Source organism: Dasypus novemcinctus, chromosome 14 (genome assembly GCF_030445035.2).
Source record: "Dasypus novemcinctus isolate mDasNov1 chromosome 14, mDasNov1.1.hap2, whole genome shotgun sequence".
NCBI classification, from domain to species: domain Eukaryota; kingdom Metazoa; phylum Chordata; class Mammalia; order Cingulata; family Dasypodidae; genus Dasypus; species Dasypus novemcinctus.
Window position 1 is genome coordinate 67,478,900 of NC_080686.1, and position 26,247 is coordinate 67,505,146.

Below are 26,247 nucleotides of genomic sequence, written 5' to 3' on the forward strand. Positions count from 1 at the left end.
CCCTTCCCCCAATTTCATGATAGTTTCAAGACATGTTCAAAGGACTAAAATGTATGCAAGTATTTAAAAAGACAAAGGTAAATAGGGGACCTGGAATATCCATAAGAATCAAACTGGATAATTCAGCCAACTTGAGGGTTCTGTTAGATTTGGTCTAAAAATAAAGTAAGTATAAAAATAGCTAACATACCCCGAACACTACAGTTTGCATGTGATCTCATTTGACCTTCTTGGCAATTCCCTCATGCTGGTTTGACAGAAAAAGAAACCAATGCTCAGTGAGACTATGTAATTTGCTCAAGATATACCCATAGTGAGTGTTACAGCCAGAATTAGAATCCTAGTATTCTGATATCATATCGTAGGCATTATATCACCAGGAAAAGTGTCATTTTTGCTTAAAGAGCACGGATTTTTAAAAATGTTTAAATCAACCACAAGCTATTTGTGAGCAATTTTCCAATTTCACTTACTGATTTCATTTACTGCACTTAACAGGGCAAGTGCTCAGAGTCTGGTACTCTCCTGATTACACTCACCACCAGATGGTTTCAACAACTCTTGGGAGAGAGATATAACTTCATCATTAATCTCCTCCCACTGTCTCAGCAAGTTTCACATTATGTTGTACCCTATCTTCCTAATATCCTTTCTCCTTCTTTCTCCATGCTTTGGCTTAAAACCCAAAAAGAAATGACTCTCTGCCTAATGATGCAATCTCACACTTTAAAGGAGTTTTGTCCTCTGAGATTTCCAAATGATGCAGCATGGCAAACTGATCCAAGCTCCTCCCTGACCAGATAACATATTTACTAGATGAAGGTGATGAAGCAAATGTCAATACCTCATCTGGATTTGGAAGCAGCACTGGAGTCACAAGATCTATTAGAGAAGGTTGAAAGGTACAAGTGCCTTTCGTAAGTGCCCCAGGGGTGGAAGCATTGGCTACAAAACAGAAAGCTAAACATGCTTATAAAACAAATTTTTCCTAGCTCAAAGGATATTGAGTGCAAACTTTTGGGGGTCTGTTTTAATTTGAAATATTACCTTTGTAGAGGAAGAAAATAACTGAGAAAGAAAATATATAGAGGCAGCATGGTAAATCCCACAGATTTAGATTTTGATGTAGCAGCTCTCTAGCTGGTGACCTTGTGTACAATGAGTCCTCATTCTCAGCTTCAGTTTTCCCATCTGTGAAATGGGATCCCAATATCCTTCTCAAAAGGCAATTTTGTAAGCATCAAATAAATTAATGTATATGAAAGTGCCTGGCATCTTCCTGGAGTGCTGGAGTCATTCCTAAATGTTAGTTTCCTTAATTCTATTTTTAGAAATGTTTTAAAATGGACAGTTTTGAAGTGCTTTGCAATTGCTCTAAATCTAAATTTAAATGGGGTGTTTGGATATTTGTGTGTGAGGAAGAAAAAAGAAAGCCTGAGATTGAAATCTACTCTGCCTCACTCTACACTTAATGCTTCCCTCAGCACTGGTTCCTGAGCATCGACCCATCATATTTATGTAAATGGGATGTGGTTTGCGCTTGCTCATCTAGCAAGCAGCAGTCAGCATGACCTTGTGGGGGAGAGTGGCCACTGCGTGGGCCTTTCTCCTCATCTTTAAAACCCAAGAGGGACATGTAAGGATGCGAATTGAAATAAAACAGAAATGGATATTTACATTTTACAGCAATAAGCCTGGAAAGTAAGGCTTTCTACTAAAAGGAAAAACAAGACCAAAATAAACTAAATCAAGCAAACAAACAAACATAAAAAACTGACCATAATGCAGTCCAGTGAGCTCTTTGAGAACAAAAATCATCTTAATATCCTTACAAAGCCAGTACCTACAGCACAGTGTCTATCATGTATTTGGGGCCCATAACAGTTTTAATGAAAATCATAAAGCATAAAGAAAACATTTTATTAATAAGTTCAAATAAGAGTCATGTTTATACCCTAAAGACAGGAACATGGATATAAAATTAGAGTTAAACTTTATAAAGACAAGTTAAAATAATCTAAACTGAAAACCAAAAAAAAAAAAAAAGCATTGAAAACTTCAGTAATAATTGGGAATTGGGAAGCAAATTATAACAGGAATACATCAAGTAGAGCATCAAGTAAGTTACTGGGATAAATCATCATCTTTTAAAGCAAAGTAAAGCACCAGAAAATAGTAAATTCAAGTGCATGCAAGTTCTGTTAGGGCCTTACTCTGCCTGGGGAACTAGATTTCTGAAGGTGGGTATTGATGCCACAGAGCAAAGCTCCCACACTTTAGGGCTCACCAGTGACCATGACCCACTTACGTTTACAGAGCTCACAGCCAGCCCTCCTATTCAGGGGACAGACCTGCTCAGGATACAGATCTATACCTACCTACACTAACCAAATCAACTGTCCAGTCATAAATACACTCAGCAAAGGATCATCTGAAATTTGAAGGAAAAGGAAACAGCACAAAAAGAAGGACCAAGATGTTTTAAACCTGAATATCTGACTCATAAAGAAACAAAGATAATCCAGTAAACAAAAGACAAAGAAAATCTTTGCTAGTGCTCTTAAAAAGATCAAGAATATACTGTATCCATTAAAAAAAAAAAAAGCAACCATGAAGAAAAGTCAACCAGAGAACAAGAAAGTTTTCTTGGAAATAAAAATGTTATTACCAAAACAGAAGTAATTTGTAGGACAAATGAAATAAAGTAAAAAATGTTTCCTAAAATGTAGAACCAAAATCCAAAGTTTAAAACAAAGTGAAAATAGTTAAACAACATGGGGGATTAATCCAGGAGGTCTGATAGGGGAATTCCAGAAACAGAAAATGAATATGGAAGAAATAATAGAAGAAAATTTCTCAGAATCAAAAATGAGTCTTCAGATTGAAACTGGCTTTTGAGCATGAAGGTGAATTTTGAAAAGCCCTAGTTTTAGGGCAAGACCTAGTTTTAACAAAATTTCTGGACTCCTAAAATGAAGAGAAATTGGGAAAAACTTCCAGATGGTGAAAAAATTTACTGAAAACAGGAAAAGATTATTTTGGCATGCCTGTTCATCAGGAACACTTGGTGCCAGAAAAGAATGAAATAATGCCTCCAAAATTCAAAAGGGAATAATTCTGAACCTTGAATTCTATGCCTATTCAAATGGCCAAACAAGCTTGAGGACAAGGCATCAGCAAATCACTTTCTATACACTCTTCCGCCCCACCCCTAAAAAATTACCTGAGCATTTTCAAGGTAATTCAAGAAAAGAGGAGATATGGGAACCAAGAAACAGTATATCCAACCTAGAAGCACAATGAAGAGAAAGTCCACGATGAGAATATGTACAGCAGGCTTGGAAAGTGAACAGCAAAAGGAAATAGAAAGAAGAGTCTAGGCCCAAAAAAGTCTCGGCATAAGAACTGATTCCACTCAATAGAATATATGGTAAAGAAACTGGAAACACTTCATGAGTGGTAAAGGTGTATGTTTCTTTTCTCAATCTATTTTTAAAAAGCTTATTGGATGAGAGCTCCAGGAAGAATAAAAAACTGTACAAGGGAATAATGGTCCAAATATGTAGCAAACTAAAATAAGGCATGCTTTTAAATTTTATTGGAGTATAAGAAAAAAAACCACTTGGCCTTGACACTTATAACTTGTTTCTCTAAGAGTTAATTTGAATTCCACTAAACTGCACTCTAAGTTAGTGAAAGAACTTTCTCTGAGGTTCTCATCTCACTAATTGCTTCTACAGAGAATAATATTTACACAACCCAAATATTGTAATTGCTCTCAATTTTAGACTAACTTATAGACAAAGCATGAAAGACCTACTTACGGTTAGAAAGTCAACTGTAAACCCTATCCATGTAACGATGATAATGTAATTGCTAGAAGACAGAGGTAGCTGAAAGGGAGTTGTGTGGGGTCTCTAATTTCTTTATTCAACCTATTAGGGAATCAAGAGATACCACAAAAAGTAATAGCCAAGAAATATAAATTTAAGTATACTGAGTGAGAATTATTACTTACACAGCTCAAGAGGTGAGAGGTAAGACTTTATAACTAAACCAGCTTATTTTTCTTAGTTGGGAGTCAACTGATACTGCTAAAACAATAAGTTACTACTTACGAGCTTGTAGTTTAGAATTTTGGAGGTAATTACCAAAACTCTAAAGACAGATATGGTTAAAAATTGTTAGCCCCAAGGAGAGGGCTGAGAGGGATAGAAGGTATTTACTTTCCACTTAATATATCCTGTACCATATACATTCCTGTGTTATTCTTTTAATAATGATTTTAAAAATAAGAAATGGTGATAATATTTTAACTAAAATATGAAAGGTAAGATTAAAACTGAAAACTTGATATCCAAGTTTCCTTAGTTCTGTTAACCATTTCTCCTTGAACAGAAGTAACGGAAAATGTTTAGAATTTGAAGTCAGATGGACTTGGTTTAACACTTACCAGTGAAGTGCTCTTGGACTTAATTTACCAATATTTCCTAAGCCTCGGCTTCATCGTCACAAAATAGAAATAAAATTTAGCTTGGAGCAATTGTTATGACAATTTAAAGAGATAATTATATTAAAACACACTGATGAAATAATAAATAGTAAAACTTGAAATAAGATATATTAAAATACTACTATATGCCAGGCACACATTAAGCACTCAACAATGTCAGTTGCTATAATCACAACTGTTCACATTGCTGTCTTCTGGATATATAGTTGGCAACTCAATACTAAAATCAAATTTAATAACAGTGTATGTCTAGGTTACTACAATAGAGACGATCAATAACTGGATATCTTTGTGCCTCCGGGAACAGTGCTTCTCAAACTTTAATATGCATATGAATCATCGGGGGTTCTACTTAGAAGTGCACATTCTGATTCAGTGGATCTGGGATGGAGTCCAAGTTTCTTCAATTCTAACAAGCTCGAAGGTGACGCTGAGGCTGCATTCCAGGGACCACAGTGGGGGACAAGACCCTAGATGATAGAATGAGCTGGCAAAAATATTTACAAATGGGACACTTACAGATTCTAAATCTGTAAGACTAAATTGTTTCTTATTTCAATAAGATAAATCTGTGTTGCTGTATTTTATTTTCCAAAGTTACATGAGCTAATAAGTAAACACAGCCAGTGCAGATGAATCTTCCTTTAGCGGTCACTGTGGCACATGAACTCATTCCCCAGGGATCTGTCCTGGGGTTTGTTGATGCAGTCACCATGTGAACAGTTTGGAAATGCATTTGTCCAGCCCCTGCCCCCTGCCCCTTTGGGTTCCTGCTTGGACATGTGCAAAAGGATCACATGCGAGGGACTGGGAAATCTCTCATGCTAATTTATTCTGGAGCTTTGCTGTCTCTCTTACAGTTGTGCGTTAGGGTATTTTCACAAGTACTATAGCAATAAACCTGATTCAACTAGACACCTAGGTGACATTTTAAATATGCCCTTTACGATCCCTTTGGAAAGAAGTTTAGCAATATCCCCCCAAATTACGTATGTATTTACCTGTCAACCAGCAATCCCACTTCTAGCAATCTACCCTGAAGATGCCCTCCTATGGTAGATAGAATAACAGTCCCCCAAACACATCTATGTCCTAATTCCGGAACCTGCAAATATATTACTTATATGGCAAAGGAGATTTTATAGGTGGGATTAAATTAAGGACCTTGAGATGGAGGAGATTATCCTGGATTTTTCAGATGGGTCCAGTCTAATCACATGGGTCCTTAAAAATGGAAGAGGGAGGCAGAAGAGGTCAGGGTGATGTAATGTGACAAAGATTTGACCTGTCATTGCTAACTCAGATCACTAACCAAGGAATGTAGGTGGCTGGAAAAGGCAAGGAAATGACTTCTCCCTTAGAACTTCCAGAAAGGAACACAGCTTTGCTGATAACTTGATTTAAGCCCAGTGAGCCCCGTGTTGGACTTCTAACCTACAGAACTGTAAGATCATAAGTGTGCATTCTGGAAGCCCCCAAGACTATGGTAATTTGTTACAGCAGCAATAGAGAAGTAAACTTACTACAAATATGAAATAGCATATGCACAAGGCTATCATTGTAACTTTATTTCTAATAGCTAAAGATTGCAAATAAGCCAAATGTCCATCAATAGTGATTTAGTGAATAAATACTGGGGCAAAGCCTGCACCTATAAAAAGGTATGAGGAAGATCTCTATAACTAATATGGTCTGACCGTTAGGACATGTTTTCAAGTGAAAAAAAAAAACCCCGACCAGAGTGCTGTAATAGCAATGCTACCTTTTGTGTCAAAAAGAGGGGGAAATAAGAATATATAGGGGAGCAGATGTGCTCAAGCAGTTGAGCAGCTGCTTCCCACATGGGAGGTCTTGGGTTCAGTTCCCAGTGCCTCCTAAAACCAATCAACAAACAAAAAAAGCAGAATTCAGGGGAGCCAATGTGGCTCAGTGTTTGAGTGCTGGCTTCCTACATATGAGGTCCCAGGTTCCCCAGCCCCAGTACCTAAAAAAAAAAAAAGAATATATGAATATATTAATCAGAGTTGTAAGATTTTTTATAAAAATTGTCTCATATGACTGTGGGGATGCACAAGTCCAAATTCTATAGGGCAGGCTGTAAGCTGGGAACTCTGAAAAGGATTTTCAGTGAATTCCCCAGGAGAAGCTAGCTGGCTAAAGTAGAGATGGAAATTTTCTCTTCTGACTGCTGAAATCATTGTTCTCTTTTCACTTCAAATGATTAGATTAGATTGAAGGCAATCCTCTCAGTTGATTGCAGATGTAATCAGCCATAGGTATAATCAACTTACTGATGATTTAAGTCTATGACATGTCCTCACAGTAACAATCAGAGCAGTGCTTCTTGCCCAATCAGCTGGGTACCATAACTTAGCCAAGTTGACATAAGAACCTAACCATCACAATAGATGTTCTTATTTTGTAGAGAAATCATGTAAGGAGAGCCCAGAAGTAAAGTAAAATGGTGACTTATGGAGTGTGGGATGAAGGAGCTAGGGAAGGAAATGTATGTTTTACATATAATTTTTACTTGGGACCATATAAATGGTTTATATTTATTAATTTTATTTACAAGAAATAAAATTAAATTAAAAAATAATTTAAAATAAAGTTAAAATGATCATACTTAAGTTTAATAGTTTCTTTCCTATGCCTTATAGTTTAATACCTTCCCTAGGCTTTTTCTTGTATCCTAATGGAATTCTATCCCAGTGAAAAATAAACACCTGAGATCAAGAAACTGCTTCCTCGAAGAGTATCAGCAACTGCAAGCAATACAGTTCCATCCATCTGCCCCATGGGATCTAAGCCCCTCTCAATTGGATGCAGAGTGGGCATCACCATCTTCAAATCCTCAAGATTGAAGAATGAACAAACATAAGGGGGAAAAACAACTATTGATTGACTAAAGTAGACTTATTATTTTAGCAATAGATGAACTTTTATCATTGATACAAAGGCAGTGGCCACCAGAGGTTCTGAGGGGAGGGAGAAGGAAGAATAGGTGTAATATGGGGGCATTTTTGTGACATTGGAATTGCCCTGCACGACATTGCAATGACGGATACAGGCCATTATAAATTTTGTCAAAACCTATAAAACTGTGCGGAGCAAAGTGTAAACTATAGTCCATGGTTAGTACAATGCTTCAATATGTGTTCATCAATTATAACAAATGTACCACACAAATGAAGGATGTTCTATGGCAGGGGAGGATCTTTGGTGCCGGGTGTCAGTGATGGGGGATGCAGGGGAGGAGGTTTACCTGGGGCATACCTATAGGCATATGAATCAGTTCAAATGTTCAAGAGGCATTGTCACAGTGGGTGGAGAGCCATACAATAAACAAATGAATATCAAATTCCCATGTTGGGGAGTTCTGCCACAGTCTCTAAAAGGACAGTGTATTAGCCAAAAAGGTGCTGATGCAAAATACCAAAAATTGGTTGGTTTTTATAAAGGGTATTTACTTGGAGCTTAAAATTACCAGGCCCTAAAGCTTAAGTTACTCCCCTCACCAAAGTCTCTTTTCACGTGTTGGAGCAAGATGGCTGCCGATATCTGTGAGGGTTCAGGCTTCCTGGGTTCCTCTGGGCTCAGCGACTCTGTTTTCTCCACAAGGTCAGTGGGAGACTATGAGGCTCTCTAGGCTTTGCCTCTCTCCACAAGGTCAGCTGTAGACTATCAGGCGAACAGCTCTGTCTCTCTCCCTGGGGCTCCAGCTTCAGCATCAAACTCCAATATCAAAACTCCAACATTAAAAACACCCAACTCTGTCCTTTGCCATACCTTTTATCTATGGCTCAATCAAAACCCCAATCATAACTTAATCACGCTCAGGTACAGACCAGATTACAACATAATCCAATATCTATTTTAGGACTTCATAACCATATCAAACTGCTACATTCCACCCTCTGAATTCCAAAAAGACATTAAAAGATTCGGAAAAAACTTAAATCAGTAACAATGCAAGTAATAAATCCTATCACAATCAATTTAAAGAAATACAGTTTGTTTTGGGGCAAAGTCCTGTCTGCTATAGACCTATGAAACTTATAAAACAATTTATCTGTTTCCAATACACAAATGGACAAAGGGTAAACATTTTCATTATAATAAGGAGAAATTGGGAGGGAAACATGAGTCATGGGTCCTGTACAGTTCAATAAACCTGGGACATCCACCATTTGATTTCAGTTTAAGAGTCATTCTTAAGATGATGGTTCTTCTCCTTGAGACCATTGGGGGGACCCACCCTTTCCACATGCTTGCCCAATGGCCATTTTCTTGGTTCCACCCTCATCAAGCATCTCAGTGTCAACCAAGCTCCAGATCTCTCCCTCCAAGAGTATTAGGGTGATTGCGACACCTTACTCAACCTTTGGGTTAGTCTTAACCCACCTAGTACGCTAATGTGAAGACAATGTTCCCCCTAACCTTTGGCATACAGGCTCAACCCTCTCAGAGCAACAAGTTGACCACCTGGCCTTCCCTAAGCTTTGGGGAACAGATCTACCCTTCTCAGACCTGTGGGGTGCTGACCTTAACCGCCATAATCCTTGGGGAATGTGCTCTACTCTCTCTGTACCCTGGGGCAGCAAAACGCTCCCAGAACATTGGACGGGAACATTCACCCTCTTCAACTGCTGGAGCATACTCACTCTCTCTGTACACATGGGTGGGGTTTCTCTCTTTGCCCAAGGTGATGTCCTAATTCCAGATCTCAGCTTCCAAGATTTTCCTCTTAAAGCTGTTTCTCCTTCAATCTCTCCTTTCCATGTCCTTTTTATTCCAGGCTGACAGTGGTTTTGTTCACAGAGTTTTCTCAAAAAGTCTGTTGGTTTAGCATGCAGGAAGCAGGGGTCCAAGCCATCAGACAGTAAGACTTTCCACAAGTCTTTTTGACATAACTGCATCTTCCATCCTGTTTATAAGTTCCAAGTTTAGTTAAGTCCTCCAATGGGGCACTTTCATCTGGGAGCCTGATTTCCAGAGGCTTGGAATTTCCAGAAGCAGTTTCTGTTTTATTTTTTGCCAACAATTCAGTTCTCAGTTTATCTCACTTGTCTAGCATTTTGCTATAAGCTGCAAGGAGAAGCCAAGCTGCATTCTCTGAGTTTACTTTGGAAAGTTCTTCAGCTAAATGCCCAGGCTCCCCATTTTCAAATTCTGCCTAACATAAAACACCAGGAGTTAATTTTGATAAGTTCTCTGCAACTTTAATACACAGATAGGTCGTCTTTCCTCCAGTTTCCAATAATGTTTTCATCATTTACTTCCAAGGCATCATAAAAAGTCTCTTTCGCATCCATACTGCTATTAACAGTCTCTTCAAAGCATTCTAGGCCTTTTCAGTCAAGCATCTTACAATTCCTCCAAAAAATACCCTTTACCCATTTATAAAACCAATCCAGCATTTCGATAATTGCAAAAGCACTTCCCCACTCCTCAGTATCAAATTCTTTAAGGATGGAGTGTGACAGTTTGATATGGTAATGAATTTCAAAAATAGATACTGGATTATGTTTGTAATCTGGTCTGTACCTGGGCATGATTAAGTTATGACTAGGACTTTGACTGGGCCCTGTCATTACCCTTGGTGGGTGGGAACTCACAGATAAAAGGCATGGCAAAGGACAAAGATGAGGGTTTCTGATGTTGGAGTTTTGATGTTGGAGTTTGATGCTGAAGTCCTAAGCTGGAACCCCAGGAAGTCAGCACGCAGAGGAAACAGAAGCAAGCCCTGGGAATAGAGGACCTGAGGCAGGAGAAGTACAGAGAGGAACAGAGTCGGCTCCTTAGACACCGCAGAAACCCCAGGGAGAAAGACAGAGCTATTCATCTGATAGTCTACAGCTGACCTTGTGGAGAGAGGCAAAGCCTAGAGAGCTTCATAGTCTACAACTGACTTGTGGAGAAAACAGAGGAACTTAGCCCAGAGGAACCCAGGAAGCCTGAATCTGTGCAGAAGTCAACAGCCATCTTGCTCCAACATGTGAAAAGAGACTTTGATGAGGGAAGTAATTTATGCTTTATGGCCTGGCAAATTTAAGCTTCCACCCCAAATAAATACCCTTTATAAAAACCAACCAATTTTTGGTATTTTGCACCAGCACCCCTTAGGCTGACTAATACAAACAGCGAGAACCCACTGAGTGAAGGAGGATGGACCACTGACGGGCCCTTGATTCTGATGACTCTTTATGAACCTTTTCTTTTGAAATTGAAACTTGGCCTAATACTATATTTTGCCTAAAAATTACCTCCTGAGAGTCTCTTTGTTGCTCAAATGTGGTCTCTCTCTAAGCCAAATTCAGCATATAAATGCATTACCTTGCCCCCAGTGTGGGACATGAATCCAGGTGATGAGCCTACCTGGCACTGAGGAATTACTACCAAGCACCAACTAGTAATACAACTGGAAAAAGACCTTGGCCAAAAGGGGAAAGGATAAAGACAAATGAGTTTATAAGGCTAAGGGACTTCAAAGTGAGTCAGGAGGTCATTCCAGATGTTATGCTTATGCACGTCTCAGCAGGATCTTATTGACAGCCAAAGTAAATGCTACCTCAAATAGTGGGACTCCTGAGGGCTCTGGATACATCCCCACTCTAAAGGCAGGGCAGAAGGCTCAGGCATTTGGTGCCCTGCCAGTGGGCCCTACTTTGGAATTTATGCTCCCCAGTGTGAAAGAGTTGGACTCAGTTGTGGTTTCCCTACACATGGCTCTTCTGCCCCTTCTATTTGAACCTACAGTTATCACTAGAGTTGATAGTTGTATGTCCAAGAGACTTAAATCTTTGGGCTGTCCATTTGCCAGCTGGGCCCTGAATATCAACAGAGTTGCAACACCTACTCTCCAGTTCATTAGACTCACCCAGGACAATTGCAAGGAGATGATGATGGACAACAATCATTCCAAGGAACAGAGAGAGTCTACAACTGCAAGCAAGAGAGTCCCATCCATCTGCCCCATGGGATCTAAACCTCCTCTCAATTAGAGGTGGAGTGGGCATCACCATCCCAGAACCCACAGATTAGGGAATGAATGATGGACAAGAGTAGATTTACGGGAAACGGACTTGGCCCTGTGGTTAGGGCGTCCGTCTACCACAATGGGAGGTCCGCGGTTCAAACCCCAGGCCTCCTTGACCCGTGTGGAGCTGGCCCATGCGCAGTGCTGATGTGCGAAGGAGTGCCCTGCCACGCAGGGGTGTCCCCCGCGTAGGGGAGCCCCATGCGCAAGGAGTACGCCCCGTAAGGAGAGCCGCCCAGCGCGAAAGAAAGTGCAGCCTGCCCAGGAATGGCGCCGCCCACACTTCCCGTGCCGCTGACAACAGAAGCGGACAAAGAAACAAGACGCAGCAAATAGACACCGAGAACAGACAACCGGGGCGGGGGAGGGGGGGATTAAATAAATAAATAAATCTTTAAAAAAAAAAAAAGAGTAGATTTACTTTTACTCTGCTATAAACATTTTTATCTAGCAATGGAAGAACTTTTATCATTGCATGATATTGCAACGACAGATACAGGCCATTATATAGCCTGTCATAACTTAAAAAATTGGGCAGAAGAGTTTAAACTATACGTAAACTATAATCCACACTTAGTGGCAATGCTTCAATATGTGTTCATCAACTGTAACAAATGTACCACACGAATGAAGGATGTTTTTGATAAGGGAAAGTGTGGGAGGGATAGAGAGAGGAGCTCATGGGAATCCTCTGCATTTTTAATGTAACACTTATGTAATGTAAGCATCTTTTTAAAAAAAAAAGTATTTTTAAAGAAAGAAAGAAAAAGAAAAGAGAAAGAAAGAAAGAAAAAAGAGGAAGAAAAAAGAGAAAGAAAAAAGAGAGAAAGAAAGAAAAAGATGTTTTTAGTGGGGGAAAGTGTGGGAGGGGAGGGGATGGGCATATGGGAATCTCCTATGTATTTTTTTTTATTAATTTATTGAAGTATATCACTCATATATAAACATACATAAACAATAAGTATATATTAATAGTTGTGAACTTACAAAACAAATATATATAACATTATACATGACTCTCATAACTCACACTACCACCAATAATTTGCATTGTTGTTAAACCTTTTTAACTAATGATTAAAAGCATTGTCAAAATATTACTACTAATGAAAGTTTTCCCCCAACCAACCCTATTATTATTATCTTTATGTTACTTATATATGCACATACATAAACAATTAAGTGTATAGTAAAAGTTGTTAACTTACAAAGCAAACATGCATAACATCATACAAGGGTCCTATACATCAACCCTTCACCAACACCTTGCATGGTCGTGAGACATTTGTTACAAATTATGAAAGAATATTGTCAAAGCTTACTACCAATCATAGTCCTTATCTTACATTTGGTGTGTTTTCCCCTGAACCCACCCTATCATTACTTTTTAAATATATTTTTTATGACAGAAGTTGTAAACTTATAAAAGCAGATTTCCCAAACAACACCCCTCCATCAACACACCATAATGTGGTATGTCATTTGCTACAGCTAAAATAATATCATCTGATTATTGCCATGTCCATAGTGTACATTTGGCTCACATTTTCCATATTGCCTCCTTATCAACACAGTATATCTTTGGCATAAATGAAAGAATATTTTATTATTTCTACTAACCACAGTCCATAGGTCACTCCAGCTGTATTTTTCCCATGCTTCTCCACATTCCCAACACCCTGCATTAGTGATGTACGTTTGCTCAAGCTCACAAAGGACACTCTTGCATCTCTACCATCAACCACAATTCTCATCTACCTATTAGTTTACCGTGCTTTCAGTTCCTAGATTATTCTCTACCATTCTGTCAACTGGCATTTACATACCTAGACTACCATTTTCAGTCACATCCCCATTTATAAAGTAGCTGTTACTTACTATATATTACCATCTACTCTATACATTTTCACACCTTAACAGTAAAGCTAATTAAAGCTTCTACATACATTAAACATCAGTAGTCCATCTCAGTTCTCCTCTTTTCTCCTTTAAGAATCTACCACCTACCACCAAGTCTTGAAGATATTTTCCTACAGTTTCATCTAGAAGTTTTATGGTTCTTGATTTTGTTTTTAGGTTTTTTATCTATTTTGAGTTAATTTTTGGACAAGGTGTGAGATAGGGGTCCTCTTTCCTTCTTTTGGCTATGGATATCCAGTTCTTTCAGCACCATTTGTTGAATGGACTGTTCTGCCCAAGCTGTGTGGGTTTGACAGGCTAGTCAAAAATCACTTGACCATACATGTGAGAGTCTCTTTCTGCATCACAAAATTGGTTCCACTGGTCTATGTGTCTGTCTTTATGCCAGTACAATGCTGTTTTTACCACTATAGCTAAGTAATGTGATTTAAAATCTGGAGATGAGGGTTCGCTTTTCCTTTATATGATGTTTCTGGCTATTCAGTACCCCTTCCAAGTAAATTTGATGATAGTGTTTTCAATTTTTTTGTTTTTTGAATGCTGGTGGAATTTTTGTCAGGATTGCATTGAATCTGTATATCAATTTAAGTAGAATTGACATCTTAATGATATTTAGTCTTCCAATCCATGAGCATGGAATATTCTTCCAGTTAATTAGGTCTTTTTTGATTTCTTTTAACATTGAGTTGCAGTTTTCTGAATACAAGTGCTTTACATCGTTGGTTAAGTTTATTCCTGACTATTTGAGTTTTTATCTGTCATATTTTATTTTCACCACTCTTTTGACACTTTTAGTTACTTTTATTGATATAATCTTCATTTCTTGACTCTCTTCCAGGCCTCACTCTTCTGTCTTTTCTTTTCAGGCTCTATTACAACCTTTAGTATTTCCTGAAATTCTGGTCTCTTGCTTAGAAATTCTCTGTTTCTGCTTATCTGTGAATATTCTAATCATGCCCTCATTTTTGAAAGACAGTCTTGCTGGATATAAGATTATTGGCTAGAAGTTTTTCTCTTGTAGTATCTTAAATATATCAGACCACTGTCTTCTTGCTTCCATGGTTTCTGGTGAGAAATCAGTGTTTAATCTTATTGGAGATCCCTAATATGTTATGCATTGCTTTTCTTTTGCTGTTCTCAGAATTCTCTTTGTCTTTGTCATTTGACATTCTGATGAGTGTGCATCTTGGAGTTGGTTTATTTGAATTTTTTCGGAAGGGAGTATGTTGTGCTTCTTGGACATGGATATCTATGTCCTTCAATAGGGTTTGGAAATTTTCTACCATTATTTCTTCAAATATTCCTTCCGCCCCTTTTCCCTTCTCTTCTCCTTCTGGGACACCCATGACACATATGTTTGCATGCCTTTTGCTGTCATTAGTTCCCTGAGACCTTGTTCAATTTTTTCCATTCTTTTTCATCTGTTCTTCGGTATATTCACTTTCAGAGGCTATTTCTTCAAGCTAACCAATCCTTTCTTCTGCCTCCTCGAATCTATTATATGATTCCAATCTTTTTAAAATTTCATTTATTGCACCTTTCATTCCCATAAGATCTGCTATTTTTCTATGTATGCTTTCAAATTCTTCTTTGTGCTCATCCAATGTCTTAATATCCTTAATCTCTTTAGCCATCTCATTGAATTTATTAAGGTTTGTTTGAACATCTATGATTAGTTGTCTCAACTCATTTATGTCATCTGGAGGCTTATCTTGTTCCTTTACCAGGGCCATAGCTTCCTGTTTCTGTGTATTGTAATTTTTTGTTGGTGTCTTGGCACCTGGTTTACTGGAGTATTTATTCTGGGTGCAGTTTTTCTCTTTAGTTTAGGGCTTCCTGCCCTTTCTCCCTTGGTGGTTGTGCAGCAGGAGCCAAGCATGTAGTTGGTGCTGTAAGCTGTAGAGGCTCAAGCTGCCCTCTTTGCCCAAGGGACTGAGGAAGTTTCTCCCAACTTTCTCCTTTGCCAGGGGTAAGGACAGACTCACAGCTGTGTGTAATAATCCAAGTGGTGCAGGCCCAGACTGCAGTTTCCCAGAGAGATGATGAAGATCATGCCCTTTTCTCCCGTTCCTGGGGTTGGGATGGAGATGCAAGTGTGGGCAGCCATCTATACAGTGCAGGTCCAAGATGACTGCAGTTGCCCAGGTAGACTTCTGACTATTCAGTTGTGCCAGCCAAATGTACCTTCAGTTACCTGGATAGGTCGGTACAGGGCCTGCCAGCCTCCTCTCTGCCAGAGGCAGGGCTAACACCTAGACTAGGGCTGCAGGCCCATTTGGGTGAAAGAAACCAGTTTCTACCGTCCCTGTGATTTTTGGTCCTGGCTTCCCCTCAGGCTGGGGCAGAGTCATTATGTTGGGAACAGGCCTATTTCTGACTTGGGCTGATTCATACCCCAGCAGTTCCCAGGGTTATATCTCAGTCAGCGGAGTCTACCAATCAGTAGCTGAAATAGGCAGCCAACCGTCTCCTCCTCCCCTGTTTTTAGGAAATGGAGCTTCCAATTCCAGCCACAGAACAGCTCCTGGGGTGGCTCATGCAGCCAGAGTTGGACAATCACCAGTCTCTGTTGCTTGGCTGGTAATTTCCTTGAGAGGCTGGCGCAGGTCCCCGCAGCTTCCTCCCTGCTGGAGGTGGCACTGGGGCCTAGGCTAGAGCTGCAATATGATCTGGATGGAAAGAAGCCGGTCCCCATCAGCACTGGGATTTTCAGTCCACCCTGCTTCCCCTCATGCTAGGCGCGGAGTTAAGATGGTGGCTCCCAGCCTCTTTCTGACTTGGACAGGCTCAAACTTTAGCTGTTCTCAGGATTATACTTTAGCCCACTGAATTTACTCATCAGTAGCTAAAGTTGGTGCCAACCATCTCTTCCTCTCCCGTTTTTGGGAAGTGGAGCTTTCAATTCCAGCCGCAGAACAGCTCCCGAGGCGGATTGTGTCACCAGGGGAGGATGGGCACCAGCCTCCGGAGTGTGGAGCGCTTTACTTACGAATCTCCTCTGCAGATGGGCAGCCTCCTCTTTCCACTCCCCAAGGATATTGCAGGATGCTCTTCTGGTCTCCTGGAGCCCCCAAACAGGTGGTTCAGCTAGCTCCAGAGAGCTCTGGGTGTTTGCTAACTGCCCTGTAGCAGGAGCTGACTATAGGAGCTCCTTACTCCACTTCCATTTTGCTGGTTCTCCTTCCCTATATATATATATATATTTTTTTAAAGATTTATTTTATTTATTTCTCTTCCCTTCCCCCCACCCGCTCCCACCCCTGTTGTCTGTTCTCTGTGTCTATTTTGCTGCATGTTCTTCTTTGTCCGCTTCTGTTGTTGTCAGTGGCACGGGAATCTGTGTTTCTTTTCGCTGCGTCATCTTGTTGTGTCAGCTCTCTGTGTGTACGGTGCCATTCTTGGGCAGGCTGAACTTTCTTTTGCACTGGGGGGCTCTCCTTACAGGGTGCACTCCTTGTGCATGGGGCTCCTCTGCGCGGGGGACACCCCTGTGTGGCACAGCACTCCTTGCGCGCATCAGCACTGTGCGTGGGCCAGCTCCACACAGGTCAAGGAAGCCCAGGGTTTGAACCGTAGACCTCCCATGTGGTAGACGGACGCCCTATCCACTGGGCCAAGTCCACTTCCCTCCCTATATATTTGATGTAACATTTATGTAATCTAAAGCTTCTTTAAAAATAAAAAAAAATTTTTTAAAGAAATTGCTTTCTGACAGTCCTGTCAAATCATACCTTGTTGAGTATTTAAGACTGACCTTTTTCCCTGATTTTACTGTTGTTTTTTTAAAGATCATATTCTAACATTGTAGACCTGATTGACAGGCAATAGGATGCGGTAGACTTGCAAAACAAATAATATAGAAAAAACAATTCCGTAGTGTTGACAACAGTGCCACCTGGTGGGGGAAGCATAATACTGTATCTTTGAGATTCTTTTAAAAAGTGCTTTGCACTTTCTACTGACATTTTATTATATGTGAGGGGGGAAATCTCCAGAAATGGCCAGTAAAAAGACCTGATTAATCCCTGTGTGAAACTGAGCTTTCTATTAACACAAGATGTTGGTGGATTAAGTTTTTAAAAATGCATCTATCTGCCTTGCACAAAATCCTTACTTAACCTTCATGCAACAAGAAGCAATTCTGACAATATTTTATTATCAATTATAGACATGCCAAGTGTATTTTCTTATATTATAAAAATAGTCAATTTCAGTTAAAACAAACAAACAAAAAACATCCAGGATGTTGAGATAATCTATAACATTATTTAAGAATATCTGGATTCCTAAAGATGAGAAGATAGAAGCTACTAGCCCATCCCGAGAGCACCTAAAATTATTGACTAAAATACACCTTATTTGTTTTTCATGAATCCTTTACCAGTACTGGAAAATGAAAATTGAGGCAGAGAACTGAGGCCTGTTACTTGTTCAATTTGAGGTAAAAATAACTTTGGATGAAGTTTTTAAAAAAACTGTCATAAAAATATTTAGATAATTGCTTCTATTGTTCCAACACCCATGTTGTGATCAGATAAATCAATTCAGGTGCCCTGCACGGCCCTGACCCAGGTACTGGGAGGGCAGGGAACCCAAGAAATGAGGGCTACTTCTCTAAAGTTAACTGGAGAGCTTTGCATTTAACTATCTGATTAAAAAGCCAGTTGCCATGGTGTTAAGTTGGGGACATGTACCAAAGGAAATGACTTCAGGTGTTAGATATGGAGAAGAAATAACCTGAAAGAAGAGAGACAGCCATGGGGATAAACAAACAAACAAAAAAAAAGATGTGCACAAAAAAGAAAGACTAGGGAAAAATGCGAATAAAAAGGGAGGAAGGGAAAAAAGAGCAAAGAAAAAAGTAGAAATTTCTGGGTGGCTTTCTCATAAGCAAAAGCAGAAGGCACGATGATTTTACTGTACTTTTCAGCTCATACTGTTATATGTGAGGTTACATTCAGGAAGTTACCGTCTCTCCTTGCGTCCGCTATGACCTTTGCAGCTGACTTGCTCATGACGTGCACCACGTAGAGCGGGCAGTTCACGGCACTGGCTATGGTGATGGCTCTCAGCGTGGCCTCTGCCTCCACGGCTTCTGGGCGACACAGCTCATGACCCTCAGGACCAGTGATCCCCAAAGCCAACAACTTCTTAGCCCCCTAAAACGAGGGAACATATGCATGTGCAAGGAAGGTTTAATGACAACAAACTCCATTTTTGTCTTTTAAATAAGCTACGATGCCCAGGTTTTTAGATGGAGTAGGTATAGGTATGTGTGTGCATGTATGTGAGTGTGTGTGCAAATGGACCATGTGTATAGCCATGTGTATACTCAGTAAAAATAATTTTAGTACACTAATAAAATTATTTAGTACTCTAATAGTATATGCTAATTTTCTATATGCATATTTCACAATTAATTTATTTTGATTGAAAAGCTGAAAAAGGTTATTTCTAATAATATTCTGTGAAAAGCAGTGTACAGATTAAGGCTTATTATTAGTTCAGAACAAAGAAAGTAAAACAAAATATTCTAGCCCCCATTCTTAGATCCCTGTTGAAGTGACTCATACTACAGGAGGTAATACTCAGAGTTGTAAAATGACCAGTGCAGCTCAGCTAGAAAGTAGAAGAGCCATATTTAAACCCAGTCTGTGTGAGTTTACAGCTCATGCTTTCTTCCCATTATCCCATCCTGCTTTCTGGCTACTGGGCCTTAATCTCACTGACTTTAATGGCAACTGAGCCTAGGAAGAGAAAGAAAAAAAAATCAGCTCATTAAAAGGGTAAGAGATAGCTCTTTAAATCAGGCGGGTGATGTACACATTGCACATTAATAACGGAACCACCATGAGAAAAAAGCAATGTTTAGATTCCTCCAGAACACATTTTAATACCCAGCTTCCCAAAAGAACAGCCGCCCAATAAAATGCTTCAATCTTCAGATTATTCTGATGTTGGCCACATTTTGGCATTCTGAATCAGCTGCCTCAGCTATTAAAAATAAAAAGTGCTGGGGACACAGAAAAAATTCTTTGCATTTTTGTAGCAAAACATGTTTGATGTCTAATAGCTGGCTTGAAAGGAGGAAACCCTCATACAAATGCATACCAATTGAATGAAGCTAAGCAGTGACCTCAGCAAACTGGACTATTTATGAACCACAGAAAATCGTTTGCTGAATTTCTGTTTTTCCAAGAAGACAATTATCTTCACCAAAAGCTATGTCCATTTTCATTTCTATAGAAGGTTTGATATATGCCAAAGCTTACCTCTGCAATTAAGTCTCCATTTTCTGCATGGACCTGAGCAATTGCTCCAATTTCCTTGCACTGAGAGAAGGCCGCATACAGCTCAATGTCCTGTACCATGTACAGGTCTTTATAGGCCATAAACATCTTGAAAGAGTTAACCCCTTTATCTTGGGTAAGAATTTTCATTTCTTCTTTAACCTAAATGGGAACAACAGCAACAACAACAAAATGTCACTCTGGAAGGAATCAAAGTTAATGTGGGGTAAGGGTTTATGCTCATATTGAAATCTGAAACCCACAGGGGTCATTTTTAGAGGGAGAAATTAGAAGAGGTAGATCAATCCATGCTTGCCTGAGAAAGTACAGGCTCAGCATTTAGTTCTGGAGCCATGACTGGACCAGTCTGAAGTCTCAGGGGCCTTGAGGGTTGCCTACAGTTAGTCAAGTGTTGCTCAAGTAATTGCCCTTTCAGGTCCAATTCAGGTATCATAAGAACTAAAATTCCAGTTTGATTTTTCCAAGAAGAAACCGCATTTGTAACCTGTGGATTTGAGATTATTCTATAGATTTACCAGCTCTTAGAGTATTTACAGGAGTTAAAACATTGAAGAATACAGTTATTTATATTAAAATAATAATCTATAACACTTTTTTATTCCAATACTTTCAGTTAGGTATAACTGACATTCAGTAAACTGCAAATATTTAAAATGAACAGTTTCATAAGTTTTTTTTCTCTTTCTCTCTCTCTCTCTCTATATATAAAGATTTATTTTTTATTTATTTCTCTCCCCTTCCCCATGCACCCCCCCCCCCATCTGTCTGTTCTCTGTGCCCATTTTCTGTGCATTCTTCTGTGTTCGCTTGTATCTTGTCAGCAGCATTGGGAATCTGTGTCTCTTTTTGTTGCGTCATCTTGTTTCATCAGCTCTCCATGTGTGTGGCCCCACTCCTGGGCAGGTTGCATTTTTTTCATACAGGGTGGCTCTCCTTACAGGGGTGCACTCATTGCATGTGGGGTTCCCCTACACGAGGGACAGCCCTGTATGGCATGGCACTCCTTGCGTGCATCAGCACTGTGCTGGGCCAGCTTCACCACATGGGTCAGGAGGCCCTGGGTTTGAATCCTGGATGTCCCGTGTGGCTCCCATTGAGCCAGATCTGCTTCTCTATCTATTTTATTTTAACCTTCTTGTTAGAGAAAACAATCAGGGAGTCATAGCATGGACTTTCTCCATAAAGATGCCAATATGACAGATTAAAAACAGAACTATTTTATATCTTTAGGAATTTTGTCATTGGTTAGAATATATATTATAATCTGCTCTATCCACTGCGACTTCTGAATATATTACTGAATCTTGGGGTACAAGACAAGTGTCATTATGTGTTTCTTTTAAATATTTCAGGCACTTCTGGGAATATGGCATCAAAGTAGACAGGCATAGCTTAACTCACAAAAAACAATGGAGAAAAGGCAAAAATTTACCCAAGGTTGCTACTTTGGGGAATCTATAGAACATGAAAGTGCTGCATATCATCCAGGAGGGAGTGAGACAAAGAGATAAAGAGGCCAAAGGAAAACTGGAACATAGACAACTGCAAGGATATAGAATAAGAAGAGCCAAGTGTCAAAAAGGAACTTTACCACAGACACACACACAAACAATAAAATAAAACACTAGAGGAGAAAGAGAAGCTAACCAACTGAATAAGTCCATCAAGGTAAATAGATGCCTAGAGACCAAAAAAATTACAAGTCATACTAAGAAACAGGAAGACACAGCCCAGTCTAACAACAAACTGAAAAACAGGAGGAGATGCAGAATGTGGAACAGCTAATCAAGTATGTCCAAACAAATACCATGAATGAACTTAATGAAGTGAAGGAAGAGATAAAAGATACTAAGAAGACACTGGAGGAACAGACTGAAGAAATAGTAAACATACATAAAAAAGATAACAGATCTGTTGGTGATGAATGGCACAATGCAAGAAATAAAAAATATGCTGGGAGCACATAACAGCATATTTGAAAAGGCAGAGGAAAGAATCAATGATGCTGAAGACTGTAATCTGAAATCAGACAGATAGTAGAACAGATAAATAAAAAGACAGGAAAAATCCACCTAGGACTCAGGAATTTGAATGGCAACACAAAATATGCAAACATATGCATTATAAGTGTCACAGAGAGAGAAGACAAGGGAAAGGGGTCAGAAGGAGTATTGGAGGAAATAATGATTGAAAACTTCCCAACTCTTTTGAGGGACATGGGCATATATGTCCAGGAGGGCAAAACACCCCGAACAATATAAATCCTAATAGGCCTACTCCAAGATACATACTTATCAAATTGCCCAAAGCTCAAGACAAAGAGAGAATCCTGAAAGCAACAAGGGAAGTTCAATAATATTAAGTGCTGATTTCTCATCTGAAACCATGGAGGCAAGAAGGAAGTAGTAAGGCATAGTTAAGGTACTCAAAGAAAAAAACTTTTGGGAAGCGGATTTGGCTCGATGGATAGAGGGTCCACCTACCACATGGGAGGTCCAGGGTTCAAACCCAGGGCCTCCTGACCCATGTGATGAGCTGGCCCACGTGCAGTGCTGATGCGCACGAGGAGTGCTGTGCCATACAGGGGTGTCCCCCATGTAGGGGAGCCCCACGTGCAAGAAGTGCACCCCGTAAGGAGAGTCGCCCAGTGCGAAAAGTGCAGCCTGCCCAGGGTGGTGCCACATACACGGAGAGCTGACGCAGCAAGATGATGCAACAAAAAGAGACATAGATTCCTGGTGCCACTGACGAGAATACATGCAGACACAGAAGAATACACAGTGAATGGACACAGAGAGCAGACATCTGGGGGTGGAGGTGGGGAGAGAAATTTTTTTAAAATCTTTAAAAAAAGAAGAAAAAAAAAAAAGAAAAAAACCTGTCAGCCATGAATTCTGTATCCAGCAAAGCTGGCATTCAAAAATGAAGGATAGTTAAAAATAGTCACAGATAAACAGAAAATAAAAGAGTCTGTCAACAAGAAATCTGCCCTTCAAGAAATATTAAAAGGAGTTCTGAAGGTTGAAAGGAAAAAACAGTAGAGAGAGGGTTGGAGGAGAGTATAGTAAATAAGATTATTGGCAAGAATAACTAAAAAGATAAAAAAAGAAATAAAAACAACATATGACATATATAAACCTAAAAAAAATATGGTTAACATAAGTAACATTGAATGTTAATGGATTAAACTCTGCAATTAAGAAACAATGATAAGGAAATATGACCGATCTATATGCTGTCCACAAGAAACTCACCTTAGACCCAGGGACACAAGGAGGTTGAAAGTGAATGGCTGGAAAACAATTTTACATGCAAACAATAACAACAACAACAAAAAGGGTGGGAATAGCTATACTAATAACAGCCAAAATGACTTTAAATGCAAAACTATTTAAAAGAGACAAAGAAGGACACTATATATTAAGAAAAGGGGTAATCCAACAAGAAGAAAGAACAATAATAAACATTTATGCACCTGACCAGGGCACCTCAAAATACATGAGACAAACATTGGAAAGACTAAGTGGAGAAATAGATGCCTCTACAATTATAGGAGGGGTTTTAATACACCATTATCACTATTAGACAGGTCATCTCAATAGAGGATCAATAAAGAAACAAAGACCTTGAATAATGCATTAGAGGTATAATACATATTATACCCAATACAGTGGGATATAATTTCTTCTCAAGCACACATGGATCATTCTCCAGGACAGATGACATGCTAGGCCACAGAACAACTCTCAATGAATTCAGAAAGATTGAAATTATAAAATGTAATTTCTCTGGCCACAATGGAATGAAGCTGGATATCAGTAAGGAGCAAAGAACCAGATTAGGCACAAAGATATAGAAGTTAAACAAGACACTCTTAGATGATCAGTGGATCAAGGTGGAAATTGCAAAAGAAATCAGTAACTACCTTGAAACAAATGAAAATGACAACACACTGTACCAAAATCTATGCAGTGCAGCAAAAGCAGCACTGAGAGGGAAATTTATAGCCATAAATGTCTATATTAAAAAAGAGGAAAGAGCTAAAATCAAAAACATAGCTAACAACTGGAAGAATAAGAAAAAGCACAACAAACTCATCCCAAAGCAAGCAGAAAGAAGGAAATAACAAAGATTAGAGCAGAGCTAAATTAAATTGAAAATAAGAAAGCACTAGAAAAAATTAACAATACCAAAGCAGGAAGAAGGAAATAACAAAGATTAGAGAAGGGCTAAATTAAATGAAAATAAGAAAGCACTAGAAAAAATTAGCACAACCAAAAGCTGTTTCTTTGAGAAAATTAATAGAATTGACAAACCCTTTGCTATACTAACAAAGAAAAGATAAAGAGAGAAGATGCAAATACATAAAATAAGAAACAAGGAAGGGGATATCACTACTGACACCACAGAAATTAAGGGTATCATAAGAGGATACTTTGAAAAAATTGTATGCCAACAAGATGGCTAATTTAGAAGAAACGGACAAATTTCTAGGAACACACAAGCAGCCTACATTGAGGAAAGAAGAAATTGATGAACTCAACAGACCAATCAAGTAACAAGATTGAATTAGTCATCAAAAACCTCCCAACTGAGAAGAGTCCAGGACCAGATGGTCATTTTGGAAATAATCAACACCAATCCTGATTAAACACTTCCAAAAAACAGAAGTGGAGGGAACATTGCCTAACTCATTCTATGATGCCTAATACCAAGGCCACATAAAGATGCCACAAGAAAGGAAAACTAAAGACCATTCTCTAGTGAAACTGGATGCTAAAATCCTCAACAAAATACTTCCTAATCATATTAAAAAACACATCAAATGAATCATATACATGACCAAGTGGATTTCATCCCTGGTATGCAAGGATGGTTCAACATAAGAAAATCAATCAATGTAATACAACACATCAAAAGAAAAAGATCAAATCAAAAGAAAAAATCACATGATCATCTCTTTTGATGCAGAAAAAGCATTCAACAAAATACAGCACTCTTTCCTGATAAAAACACTTCAAAAGATAGGAATAGAGAGAAACTTCCTCAGTATGGTATAGGGTATATATGAAAAACCCACAGCTACATTATATTCAATAGTGAAATGCTAAAAGCTTTCCTTCTAAGATCCGGAAAAAGACAAGGATGCCCACTGTCACCATACTTATTTAACATTGTATTAGAAGCACTTGCTCAAGCACTTAGGCAAGAAAAAGGCATAAAAGGCATCTAAATTGGAAAGGAAGAAGTGAAAATTTCACTATTTACAGACAACATCATCCTATATATAGAAAGCCCTCAGAAATCTTCAACAAAGCTTCTAGAGCTGATGAGTTCAGTAAAGTGGCAGGATATAAGAGCAACAGGCAAAAATCAGTACCATTTCTGTACACCAGTAATGAGCAATCTGAAGAGAAAATCAAGGTAGAAAATTCCAATTACAACAGTAACTAAAAGAATTAAATACCTGGGAATAAACTTAACTTAATGTAGGGAAAGATATAAAGGACTTGTATGCAGAAAACTATACAACACTGTTAAAGGAAATCAAAGAAGACCTAAGTAAATGGAAGAATATTTCTGACTTACGGATAGAAAGACTAAGCATCATTAAGATTATCTGTCCTACCCAAACTGATTTATAGATTTAAGGCAATCCCAACAAAAATCCCAACAGCATGTTTTACTGAATTGGAAAAGCTAACTATTAAATTTAGTTGGAAGTGCAAGGGACCCCAAATAAACAAAGACATATTGAAAAAGAAAAAGTGAAATTGGAGGAATCACGTTACCCGACTTTGGAGGAATCACTTTACCTGACCTTAAAGCATACCACAAAGGTATAGTTGTCAAAACTGCATGGTATTAGCACAAGGATAGACATACTGACCACTGGAACAGAACTGAGAGTTCTGATATAGATCCTCACATATACAGTCAACTGATATTCAACAAGGCCACCAAGTTCACTCAAATGGGAGAGAATGGCCTGTTAAACAAATGGTGCTTGGAGAACTGGATATCCATATCCAAAAGAATGAGAGAGGATCATTCTATAATATACAAAAGAATGAGAGAGGTTCACTCTACACTCTACACAAAAATTAACTCAAGATGGATCAAAGATATAAATACAAGAGCCAAGACCATAAAGCTCTTAGAAGATAAGCTCCTATGAGATTTTATTGTAGGAAATGGCTTCATAAACTTTACACCCAAAGTATGAGCAACAAGAGAAAAAATAGATAAATGGGCCCTCCTCAAAATTAAAAATGTTTGTGCTTCAAAGGAGTTTATCAAGAAAGTGAAAAGGCAGCCTACTCAATGTGAGAAAATATTTGGTAACCATCTATTCGATAGGTGCCTAATATCCAGCATATATAAAGAAATCCTACATCTCCAAAATAAAAAATAAACAATCCAATTAAAAAAATGGGCAAGAGATTTGAAGAGACATTTCTCCA

At 38.9% G+C, this 26,247-nt stretch overlaps 1 protein-coding gene across 2 annotated transcripts in view; it reads right to left on the minus strand.

Annotated features, from left to right (window-relative positions):
- DPYS (dihydropyrimidinase) overlaps positions 1–26,247 on the minus strand; it is a 110,136-nt gene that overhangs the window by 53,058 nt on the left and 30,831 nt on the right. For both annotated transcript variants that reach the window (XM_012524764.4, XM_004457556.3), the window contains exons 3-4: positions 19,745–19,924; positions 18,442–18,631 (exon numbers count right to left, since the gene is read on the minus strand). In XM_012524764.4, the coding sequence (XP_012380218.1) occupies positions 18,442–18,631; positions 19,745–19,924 (370 nt within the window). The remainder of the gene's footprint in view (positions 1–18,441; positions 18,632–19,744; positions 19,925–26,247) is intronic.